The sequence below is a fragment of the Pseudophryne corroboree genome, chromosome 6, assembly GCF_028390025.1.
Source record: "Pseudophryne corroboree isolate aPseCor3 chromosome 6, aPseCor3.hap2, whole genome shotgun sequence".
NCBI lineage: Eukaryota > Metazoa > Chordata > Amphibia > Anura > Myobatrachidae > Pseudophryne > Pseudophryne corroboree.
Genome location: NC_086449.1, coordinates 58,941,137 through 58,954,220, shown reverse-complemented (window position 1 = coordinate 58,954,220; position 13,084 = coordinate 58,941,137). Strand labels below are relative to the sequence as shown.

The 13,084-nt window shown below is 41.6% G+C and overlaps 1 protein-coding gene across 1 annotated transcript in view; it reads left to right on the top strand.

The window, feature by feature from the left end:
- LOC134936128 (complement C3-like) overlaps positions 1-13,084 on the top strand; it is a 613,812-nt gene that overhangs the window by 515,338 nt on the left and 85,390 nt on the right. Inside the window, exon 28 of the mRNA XM_063931045.1 lies at positions 11,654-11,804. Within this exon, the coding sequence (XP_063787115.1) occupies positions 11,654-11,804 (151 nt within the window). The remainder of the gene's footprint in view (positions 1-11,653; positions 11,805-13,084) is intronic.

Genomic DNA, 13,084 nt, shown 5'->3' with positions numbered 1-13,084 from the left:
ACCAAACCCAGCCAAATCTCATCCTAAACCTCTGTTCCACTCTCTCTATGTACCCCATCTGTCTCACCCCTGTCTGTCTACCCCTCCCCTTTAGAATGTAAGCTCTCACGAGCAGGGCCCTCTTCCCTCATGTGCTTACCCTTTTCTTACTTTAATAATCTTCAGCTGCACCAAATCCAGCAGTCTTCTGCCACCTGATACTTATTCCAGTGTAATCTGCTGATGTAGCTATGTTTATTTACCCTGTACTTGTCCTATATTGTCGTCAACTGTAAGTTGCTGTTTTCCTGTTTGATTATTTGTTTATGTACTCTGTAATTGGGCGCTGCGGAACCCTTGTGGCACCATATAAATAAAGGATAATAATAATAATAATAATATATATATATATATATATATATAGAGAGAGAGAGAGAGAGGCATAGACAGACAGATAGCATTTCTGTTATCCATCACTCACTAGTCAAAGTGCAATGCAAGGTGCAAAAATAACACAAATACTTAACAGGCTTCATACCAGCAGAATATAGTCAGCCGCCCATTAGTAGCAGCATATACTATATGCTGGTGCTAACATGACTACATGCTGCCAATAAAACCAGTTAAGTATTTATGTTATTTTTGCACATGTATATACGTGTGTGTGTGTGTGTGTGTGTGTGTGTGTGTGTATATCACTGGTGTTTCTATAATGGGTGCAGTGTGTGTGGTGCAAATGGGCCCCTGAGACCAGAGGGGGCCCACACCGCGCACACTGCACCCATTCTTTTAATACTCATTCCTCCAGAGTCCCACACCGATGTCATCGTCGCTGTTAAAACCCTGTGAAAATGGCGCAGCAGACATTTTCACAGAGTTCTGCGCATGCGCAGTAGAGAAATCTCTGGGAAAATGGGCGCCACGCCATTTTCCCGGAGAACTGCGCATGCGCAGTAGAGTCTAAGCCCTCTAGTGCTCAGACTCTACAGCGCTCCTGCAGAGAGGAGGGGGCCCACATGGAGGAGGCAGCACACGGGCCTACTCCTCTCTTAAAGCGCCCCTTATATATACTCCTCTAAAGACACTCAACAGTCTCCTAACATAGTCCAATGTTTCGTAGGGCTCTCGCCATGTTTCAAATACATCTCATGTTTTAATAGAAGGCCCACATGCAGGTCGATGTTTTGGCTCCTAAGGGTCTTTGCCAAAACAGGTCACATATACTAGAGATCAGCACATACTTTCCATTTGTCGGGCTGTCAGTGTCTCCCTTAACAAAGACCCTTCAGGGCCAGAATGTTGACTAGTATGAGCACCTTCTATTACAACTTGAGTTTGGATTTGCAGGGCAATGATAACAAGATATTGTTGTGCAGGGTATTCATAACAGGATATAGGGGTGGTTGACAGCAATTACAGGATATGAGGTTCAGGGCAATGATGGCAGGATATAAGAAGATATGGGGTGTGCAGCACAATGAAGGCCGGACATTGGGAGCTGGTGCACATTGATGACAGTACATGCGTGGTTCAGAATGTGATGTAAGCACATGAGTACAGAACAAGATGACAGGGAATGGGGGTTGCAGATTGGAAAGACAGGACACTGGGGGTGCAGCAACAGTGCTATGTGATCATGCCAAGATGTATCTCAGAACAATCAATAACTTTTGATTAGTTTTCCCTCATCATGCCCCCTCTCATATGATTTACACGGTGGAATGCTGTTTATTCAATTCAGCATTAACATAAGGGCAAGAATATTAGGGGTGTGTGTGTGTGTGTGTGTGTGTGTGTGTGTGTGTGTGTGTGTGTGTGTGTGTGTGTGTGTGTATATAAATATATATATATATATATATATATATATATATAAGACAATGGCCCTCATTCCGAGTTGTTCGCTTGCTAGCTGCTTTTAGCAGTATTGCACACGCTAGGCCACCGCCCTCTGGGAGTGTTTCTTAGCTTAGCAGAATAGCGAACGAAAGATTAGCAGAATTGCTACTAAAAATTTTCATGCAGTTTCTGAGTAGCTCCAGACCTAATCCTAGATTGCGATCACCTCAGTCCGTTTAGTTCCTGGTTTGATGTCACATACACGCCCTGCGTTCGGCCAGCCACTCCCCCGTTTCTCCAGCCACTCCTGTGTTTTTCCCTGGCACGCCTGCGTTTTTTAGCACACTACCAGAAAACGCTCATTTACCTCCCAGAAACGCCCCTTTCCTGTCAATCACTCACCGATCAGCCGAGCGACTGAAATGCGCCTCACGAACACCAGCAAATCTACTAAGTTTTGTGTTAAATAACTAGCACATGCGCGCTGCGTACCATGCGCATGCGCATTTTACACTTAATTGCTGCGTTGCGAAAAACGGCAACGAGCGAACAACTCGGAGTGACCACCAATATGCAGTCGCACTCGCACAGAAACTGTCAAACATCAACTGGGGTGACTCCGAAGAAGTCCAGGGTTTGAGTCCGGACATCCACCTATAGAAAGCCAACATAAAGGGGCACTCACCAGGACATTTTGCACTTAAAAAAGCATTGAGTTTAATTCATACTTATCAGAATAATATCTCAAAAGAATGATTCAATCGGCGTGTCGATCCCTCCGGATCAATATCAGGATATGCAACAAATACAGCTTTTACAGTGGATTACGTCTGTTCATATGCACTAGTATCAAACAGTCAATGCCTAACAGGCCCCTTAAAATACCTTCAGTACATCCAGAAAAGGCGGCAATGTCAATAAACCAATTGCAATCCCCGGGCTAACCCATTACTATAGAGGGGGCAATGCATAGGGATAATGTATTTTATGTATTATATTATATAAAGGGCAAAATCACAGTCATGCCCTGTAATGGTGGTACTTACCACGGCGGAGCTGTGCACGTGTATTGAAACCTGTGTAGTACCAGCGTGCGTTCCACCAAACACAAGTGGAACACACTGAGCTTCCTGCATCACGCGTGGGTCAAACCCGCGTCACTTCCTGTCGCAGCTTATCAACACCACAGTGGATGGGAGACATGGGCGGCACATGCTCCCATGGTTATGAATGGAGCGATTGCCGAAACCACTCACTAGCCTTTAATCCATACCGTGCTGGCATCCTATGTAGCCATGGCAACCAAATAACTACTAAAGGATAGATTCATAACGGACACAGCTCACGGGGCAACCAATTAGTAAACTATATCTGTGTACCTATGTAAATATCTTTCTCAAACCAGCATGGAGGCGCTTGTACCAAAAACGCCATCCATGTTGATAACAGCAAATAAAAAAATGCTCTATCATAATCTGGAATGTCCTGTTAGTATCAAGAGGCCTGTTCAATGGAAGTATACACACAATTAACTACAAAAACATTAAATATCACAATCTGCTACACAGACATACGTGACGCACATTGTGTAAGTTATATCATAAAGATAAAATTACCTAAACTAAAGACATAGAGAAATGCATAAAAGCAGACATCTCTATATATACAAATATATTTTTAAATGTATACACACATGAATAAAAATTGTGGCGTGAAAAAAGAAAAAGAAAAAAAGAGTGTGTGTTGGCAAAAAATGCTTATATTCAAAAAAAATAAAAAATATATAATATTGCTCACAAAAATATCCTGTTTCAAAAAATCTTAAATATAAGAAAGCCTAACTTTAGTGCAAAAAGACACTGAGAGGGTTACTTTCATTTAGATTATTAGGGGAGATCATTCCCAGATGATAGATCCATCTTGATTCCAGCTTTTTAAGGACAAGTTCCCTGTCCCCGCCCCTTGGCAAAGGCGGTACCTAATCAATAATGAGGCATTGTAGGGTAGACATCTGATGCCCAGCTGACAAGAAATGTTGCGGCGACCAGTTTATCGGTTAACCCCATAGAAAGAGCCTGTCTAATCGTCATCCTATGGTTGGCCATTTGCTCCCGGAACGTGCAGGTGGTCATCCCTACATACGACAGTCCACACGGGCAAGTAAGTAGGTAGACCACATGGTCCATGCGACAGTGTAGTTTATACCGAATCCGGATTGGCATTCCAGTCTGTGGATGCAAAAAGCTGGTCCCAGGCACCATTGAGTGGCAGGTAGTACAGCCAGTACATATGAAGCAGCCATGTCTCTGCGTCATCAGCCACGTGTTATCCTCCAAGGTTTTAGATCTACTGGGGTGCTTCAGAAGCTGTTTGAGGTTTCTTCCCCTATGGTATGCCATCATTGGGTTCTCAGCGTTAAACATAGTTAGTGACTCATCTGTAGAGACAATTGGCCAATGCTTTTTGATGGATTTGGCAACCCTTGATGACTTCTGGTCAAATTGAGTGACAAAGATCATCCGATCACCTTGTTTTTGTGCATGTTTATGCGTGTTTTTGCGTGCTCTTGTGAGGCATCCCTTTATGGTTTTACTATCATAGCCCCTATCAAAAAAGCGTTGCGTCATTTCCAACAGTTGAGCTCCTGCAACAACTGGATCAGAATTGTTCCTTATTACTCGCATAAATTGCGAGATAGGGAGACTTTTCTTTAAACGTGGAGGGTGATTACTTGTGATATGCAATAGAGTATTACTGTCCGTATCTTTACGAAAAAGGATGGTACTCAATCTTGAACCATCTCTTGTCACCATCACATCCGAAAATTGAATATTGACTCGACTGCAATGTCCCGTAAAGCGGACACTGCTTTCCAATGAGTTTAATGTACCAAGCATGATATTAAAATACTCCTCAGTGCCTCTCCACAGCAAGAAAACATCATCGATGTATCTCTTATAATACACAATCCTATCACCAAAATTTGGAAAGATATGAGTGGATTCATATTCATGCATAAAAACACCAGCGTAAATTGGGGCCACGTTGGACCCCATCTCTGTACCCGCACATTGAATGTAAAAATTATTTTCATACATGAAATGATTGTGTACCAAGATAAGCTCAAGAAGTTCCAAAATCAATTCAACTAGTGGCCCTGCTGGTATATGGATAGTCATTAACTTATGAACTGCTGCAATTCCCTGACCATGTGGTATGATCGTATACAAAGAAGACACATCTAATGTACATAGCAATGTGTTCTCAGGCAGATCATCTAGTGTCAGAATCCTATCCAAGAAATCCCCTGTGTCACGTAAATAGCTTGGGATAAACTGGACAAGACCCTGCAGTGGTTATTTGGTTGCCATGGTTACATAGGACGCCAGCACGGTATGGATTAAAGGCTAGTGAGATGGTCCGGCAATCGCTCCAGTCGTAACCATGGGAGCATGCGCCGCACACATCTCCCATCCACTGTGGCGTTGATAAGCCGCGACCGGTCATAAAATAAATAATAATGATCACAAAAATATCCTGTTGCAAAAAATCTATAAGAAACCATAAGTTTAGCGCAAAAATACACTGAGAGAGTTTCTTTCATTTAGACCATTAGGGGAGATCGTTCCCAGACGATAGATCCATCTTGATTCCAGCTTTTTAAGGACAAGTTCCCTGTCCCCGCCCCTTGGCAAAGGCGGCACCCAATCAATAATGCGGCATTGTAGGGTAGACATCTGATGCCCAGCTGACAAGAAATGTTGCGGCGACCGGTTTATTGGTTAACCCCATACAAAGAGCCTGTCTAATCATCATCCTATGGTTGACCATTCACTCCCAGAACATGCAGGTGTTCATCCCTACATACGACAATCCACATGGGCAGGTAAGTAGGTAGACCACTTGGTCCATGCATCAGTGTAGTTTATTCCGAATCTGGATTGGCCTTCCAGTCTGTGGATGCAAAAAACTTACTCTACATGGTCAATTCTTATCAGAGTACCATAGGACTAAAAAGATCCTGAGGGGTTTTTGGGTAGTCAACATACCTACTATTGGCTGCACTAGTGCCTTGTTTTGCAGTAAATGGTGCGGTGAGCTTAACAAATGTTTGCTAGACCTTATTTTGCTAGTAATAGAAGTAAGTTCTGAGGTGGCTAAAATATGTGAGGAGATTACTACCCTTGATAAGGTTAGTTTACCCTTTCTAAAAGCAGACAAGACCGAAAATTGGTGTGATAAATTGCAGTCCTCTGTTGACTCCTTTAGAGACGAGCTGGCGGCCTTTAAGAGAAAAAAGCTACAGTTACCAATGATTATGCCAATCATCAAGTGTACCATTGGTTGACTGGTAATTCGCAGGGTGGCCGTCATCAGAGAACACAAAGGTACTTTATACAGAGAGGCTTTGATAGATTTGAGGTTACCACTTCACCCTCAACTTTTGATACTGATAATTCTGCCCCCCGTCCACCAAGTGGTTTTTTAGATCATCACACGGTAGGTTATTTAGGCAACACCATACCACACGGAGGCAAGGGGGCATAAGGAGAAGAGAGAGGAGGAGGCGCCAGACCTAAACATGGTATTTAATCTTTTTTTTACACCAATTAACCCCGGGTGAACTGTCATTACTTTTTCTGGGTATGTCATTTGTTTCTACATTAAAACACAATCGCTGTAATTTGGCTGTGAATCAATACAAATTCGGTCGTAAATAAAGATTCAAAGAATTTTTTCGCAATAACGCCAACACTCCACTTAACAATGATTATTTTGGATCTTTGCGAAAACCGAGCTTGTTTAATCCATAATGCTCAAATGCAAGCATACGCACATTTTTACGGATGGTTAAACAGGATGTTGACAATGACAGAGTTACATCTACCCATAGTAATTTGTCATCTGATCAGTGGCGTGCTTTAAGGTCACTCAGGAGTAACCATTCAATTACGATACATCCCGCCGACAAGGGCGTGGCAGTTGTCATTCAGAATTTTAGCGATTATGATCGCAAAATCAAGCGTCAACTGGCAGATACTTCTACATATACCCGTTGTGTTAATAATCCTATTCCCCGTATCAAAAGAATGGTTGACAACTCCTTGGTCAGGGCGGTCAATTATGGCTGTCTCACTGCACAGATTGTGGGTTTACTTAAGGTGGACCACTTGGTCTGTCCGGTGATATACACTCTGCCGAAGGTACACAAGGCCCTGGTAGATCCCCTTGGCAGGCCTATCATCTCAGCCAGGGGTTCTCTTCTGCAGCCCTTGGCTATGTTTGTGGACAGCTTTCTGCAGGGTCTTGTCCAGTTTATCCCAAGCTATTTACATGACACAGGGGATTTCTTGGATAGGATTCTGACACTAGATGATCTGCCTGAGGACACATTGCTATGTACATTAGATGTGTCTTCTTTGTATACAATCATCCCACATGATCAGGGAATTGCAACAGTTCGGAAGTTAATGACTATCCATAGACCAGCAGGGCCACCAGTTGAATTGATTTTGGAACTTCTTGAGCTTATCTTAGTACACAATCATTTCATGTATGAGAATATTTTTTACATTGAATGTGCAGGTACAGCGATGGGGTCCAACGTGGCCCCGATTTACACTGGTGTTTTTATGCATGAATATGAATCCACTCATATCTTTCCAAATTTTAATGATAGGATTGTGTATTATAAAAGATACATCGATGATGTTTTCGTGCTGTGGAGAGGCACTGAGGAGTATTTTAATATCATACTTGGTACATTAAACTCATTGAAAAGCAGTGTCCGCTTTACGGGACATTGCAGTCGAGTCAATATTCAATTATTGGATGTGATGGTGACAAGAGATGGTTCAAGATTGAGTACCACCCTTTTTCGTAAAGATACGGACAGAAATACTATATTGCATGCCACGAGTAATCACCTGCCACATTTAAAGAACAGTCTCCCTATCTCGCAATTTATGCGAGTAATAAGGAACAATTCTGATCCAGTTGTTGCAGAAGCTCAACTGTTGGAAATGAAGCAACGCTCTTTTGATAGGGGCTCTGACAGTAAAACCATACAGGGATGCCTCACCAGAGCACGCAAAAACATGCGTAAACATGCACAAAAACAGGGTGACCGGATGATCTTTGTCACTCAATTTGACCAGAAGTCATCAAGGGTTGCCAAATCCATCAACAAGCATTGGCCAATTGTCTCTACAGATGAGTCACTAACTATGTTTAATGCTGAGAACCCAATGATGGCATACCATAGGGGAAGAAACCTCAAACAGCTTCTGATGCACCGCAGTAGATCTAGAACCTTGGAGGATAATACGTGGCTGATGATGCAGAGACCTGGCAGCATCAAATGTACTGGCTGTACTACCTGCCGCTCGATGGTGCCTGGGACCAGTTTTTTGCATCCACAGACTGGAAGGCCAATCCGGATTCGGTATAAACTACACTGTCGCATGGACCATGTGGTCTACCTACTTACTTGCCCGTGTGGATTGTCGTATGTAGGGATGACCACCTGCACGTTCCAGGAGCGAATGGCCAACCATAGGATGACGATTAGACAGGCTCTTTCTATGGGGTTTACCGATAAACCGGTCGCAACAACTTTTCTTGTCAGCTGGGCATCAGATGTCTACCCTACAATGCCGCATTATTGATTAGGTACTGCCTTTGCCATGGGGTGGGGACAGGGAACTTGTCCTTAAAAGCTGGAATCAAGATGGATCTATCGTCTGGGAATGATCTCCCCTAATGGTCTAAATGAAAGTAACCCTCTCAATGTCTTTTTGCGCTAAACTTAGGGCTTCTTATATTTAAGATTTTTTGCAACAGGATATTTTATGACCTTTTTATAAGCATTTTTTGCCAACACACTCTCTTTTTTCTTTTTCTATTTTCACGCCACTATTTTTATTCAAGTGTGTATACATTTAAAAATATATTTGTATATATGAATTTCTCTATTTATGTCTTTAGTTTAGGTAATTTTATCTTTATGATATAACTTAGACAATGTGCGTCACATATGTGTTTAGCAGATTGTGATATTTAATGTTTTTGTAGTTAATTGTGTGTATACTTCCATTGAACAGGCCTCTTGATACTAACAGGACATTCCAGATTATGATAGAGCATTTTATTTGCTGTTATCAACATGGACGGCGTTTTTTGGTACAAGCGACTCCATGCTGGTTTGAAAAAGATATTTACATAGGTACACATATTTAGTTTACTAATTGGTTGCCCCGTGAGCTGTGTCCATTATGAATCTATCCTTTAGTAGTTTTTTGGTTGCCATGGCTACATAGGACGCCAGCACGGTATGGATTAAAGGCTAGTGAGTGGGTCCGGCAATCGCTCCATTCATAACCATGGGAGAATGCGCCGCCCACGTCTCCCATCCACTGTGGTGTTGATAAGCCGGAAGTGATGCGGGTTTGACCCACGCGTGATGCAGAAAGCTCAGTGTGTTCCACTTGTGTTTGGTGGAATGCACGCTGGTACTACACAGGTTTCAATACATGTGCACAGCTCCCCCGTGGTAAGTACCACCATTACAGGGCATGACTGTGATTTTTGCCCTTTATATAATATAATACATAAAATACATTATCCCTATGCATTGCCCCCTCTATAGTAATGGGTTAGCCCGGGGATTGCAATTGGTTTATTGACATTGACGCCTTTTCTGGATGTACTGAAGATATTTTAAGGGGCCTGTTAGGTATTGACAGTTTGATACTAGTGCATATGAATAGATGTAATCCACTGTAAAAGCTGTATTTGTTGCATATCCTGATGATGATCCGGAGGGATCGAAACGTCGATTGAATAATTCTTTTGAGATATTATTCTGATAAGTATGAATTAAACTCAATGCTTTTTTTTAAGTGCAAAATTTTCGGGTGAGTGCCCCTTTATGTTTGCACACACATATATATATATATATATATATATATATATATATATATATATATATATATATATTCACAGTATAATAGCTTCTCCCTAGTAGGCCCATGGATCACCCCCAAAAAATCATACAAATCTTATTGACTTTTTTGACTCTGTGATTAAAATAATAGATCATGGGTTGAGCTGTAGATGTAGCATGTCTAGACTTTAGTAAGGCATTTGACACTGTCTTACATTGCAGACTGCTAAATAAACCTGAAAGCATGGGGGTGAATTATAAAACAGTTAAATGGATAAGAACCTGGTTGCAGGATAGAAAACAGACAGTTGTAGTAAATGGAGTGCAATCTATGGATGGAAATGTTACCAGTCGAGTACCCCAGGAATCTGCACTTGGACCAGTTCTCTTTAATATCTTTGTTGGTGACATTGCAAATAGTATTGAAGGAAAATTATGCCTTTTTGCAGATGATTCAAAGATTTGCAACAGGGTAGACACATCGGGAGAGGTCAATCAAATGATTGATGACCTAGCTAGGCTTCAGAAATGTTCAAAAACGTGGCAACTACAGTTTAATGCTAACAAATGCAAAATCATGCACTTGGTTCTCAAAAACCCAAAGGCTAAATATAGTATCAAGGGTACTATAATGGAAACTACTGAGGAGAAAAGGATTTAGGAGTGACTATTTCAAGTGACTTAAAGGCAGGAAAGCAGTGCAACAAAGCAATGAGAAAGGCAAGTCAGATGCTTGTTGCATAGCGAGAGGAATCAGTAGCAGGAAAAAAGAAGTAGTAATGCCACTGTACAGCTCATTGGTACGGCCTCATCTGGAATTCTGTGTCCAGTTCTGGAGACCATATCTCAAGAAGGATATAAATACATTAGAGAGTGTACAAAGAAGGGCAACTAAAATGGTGCATGGCCTACATCACAAAACTTACTCGGAAAGGCTAAAAGATCTTAACATGTATAGTTTGGAGGAGAGAGGGGGGACATGATAGAAACTTTCAAATATATCAAGGGTTTTAACAAAGTTCAGGAGGGAAACATTATTCAAAGGAAGAGAAGTATTAGAACTCGAGGACATACACTGAAACTGGAGGGTGGCAAGTTCAGGGGAAATTTTAAGGAAAAATTACTTTACAGAAAGGGTAGTGAATAAGTGAAAAATCCTCCCATCAGAGATGGTAAAGGCTAAGACTGTAGAGCAATTTAAACATGCTTGGGATAGGCATATGAATATCCTTACAAAGAATTAAGGTTCAAAAAGGGTTGAGATTACCTAAAGGATGAAAAAAAGGGGCAGACTAGATGGGCCAAGTGGTTCTTATCTGCTGTCAAATTCTATGTTTCTATGACTCAATAATTAAAACACAGTAGCACCATGATCCATAAGATAAATACATTATTATCTGAGTATTGTCAAAAATTATGACTGCCTGGGTATGGGAATAAGAACATTGCAAATGGTGATAAACTGACTATAATTTGAGCATTAAATCACTTGCAATAATAGTGTATACTTATACTAGTGTCCACTTAACATACAAACACATGGAGACTTGCATTTGGCGACATGTGTTGCATAAGAAAGGCTGTCTAGAGGGATCTCAGGATAGGAGAATAAGGGGACATCTGTATGAATTGGTGTTTAGGTATTTACAAAATTGATCCCATTCTTCACTTCAATGATAAATTAAGTGGATGTCGTGTATAGATCATATCCAGTTCACGAGGGTCATTACATCTGTTTTAAGTGCTAAAATAATGCCTGATTCTTTGGTGACCCAACATTTGCCCAAATATTGTCTCCTGTTTTTTAAAGAACATTATTGAATTATTTACAAATGTGCTTATTCTAATAATACTTACAGTATTTCAGCATGAACTTATTTCTTTGCATCCCAGAATTTGCGTGGAAGCATTAATCAAGCAACAACATTCATAACTGAGCAATATCCATCCCTGGTGAAACCATATTCAATTGCAATTACTTCATATGCATTAGCCAGAGCCGGAAAGCTGTGGGACACAAGGAAGCTGATGTCTGCATCTACAGGTATAGTAATGGCAGTTTAATGTTTATACATAAAAAAAATTGTAAGCTTGCGAGCAGGGCCTTCCTACCTCTATGTCTGTCTGTTTTTACCCAGTTTTGTTCTATTACTGTTGTTCTAATTGTAAAGCGCAACGGAATATGCTGCGCTATATACGAAACTGTTAAATAAAATAAATAAATAATAGGAATTAAAAAGACTGTCCCTGAAGCATACCGCATGCATACTTGCATCTTAGACAAGTGTCACACAAGTATGTTTGTTTTCTGTACGTGTGTCTGAGATTATAAATTATGCAACAGCCCCCCTTTGGGGTTGATATTGTACAGATCCCAATCAACCTGCGCTGACATCTCAGATGTCCGGAAAGTAATTGGCAGTTGACACCTGTGCAACTAATAAAAAGAAAATATTTTAAAGAATATAGGACTCAAACACTGAATGATTAATTCCTTGATTACACACTTATGCGCACGAACACTACTTTACTTTACATACTTACCTAGTCCTTGCCGGTGCTCGGTACCCTTTCCTTGTTAAGTACAGTAGTATCCGGTCTTCAGAAAACAACTTACCGCAGCTCTCAATTCATGACTTACAGGCTGTACTATATAACACAGAAAAAGCTTTGGCTATTTGATGCATGTGCAGTACAGTTTAGGAAAAGTGACATCTGGTGGACAGAAAGTAGTATTACACTACTGTTCATTATGATATGACTCAGTACACCATGCTGAGACTTATTAAACCAAGCCATGACATGTCAAAGGGCAAGTAGCAGGGGCGTATCTAGAGAGGAGGGGACCCATGTGTAGTCTCTGGGTGTGGGCCCCCTCCTCTCCTGTCCCGTAGCTGGCAGCAGCACTGTTAGTGCTCAGTATGAATGCTAGAGACTCTGGCACAGTGCCAGAGTCTACAGCGCATGCGCAAGACTCCAAAAAAATGGCGCGGTGGCCATTTTTTTTGGAGAACTGCGCTGTAGACTCTGCCACTGTGCCAGAGTCTCTAGTGCTCATACAGAGCGCTAACAGCGCTGCTGCGGCTGCCGGCTACGTAACTCGGGAGAGGAAGGGACCCACACCCGGACACCAAAAAGGGAAGTATATGGAAGAAATGGGTGCGGTGTAGGCCCCCTCTGGACCCAGGGGCCCATGTGCACTGCACACACTGCATCCATTATAGATACGCCACTGGCTACATTTCATATAGATGCTAGATGTAAGAGAACACGTCTGTATTCTGAAATATCTGAGAATTCACCAATATAGAAGGGAAACACTAC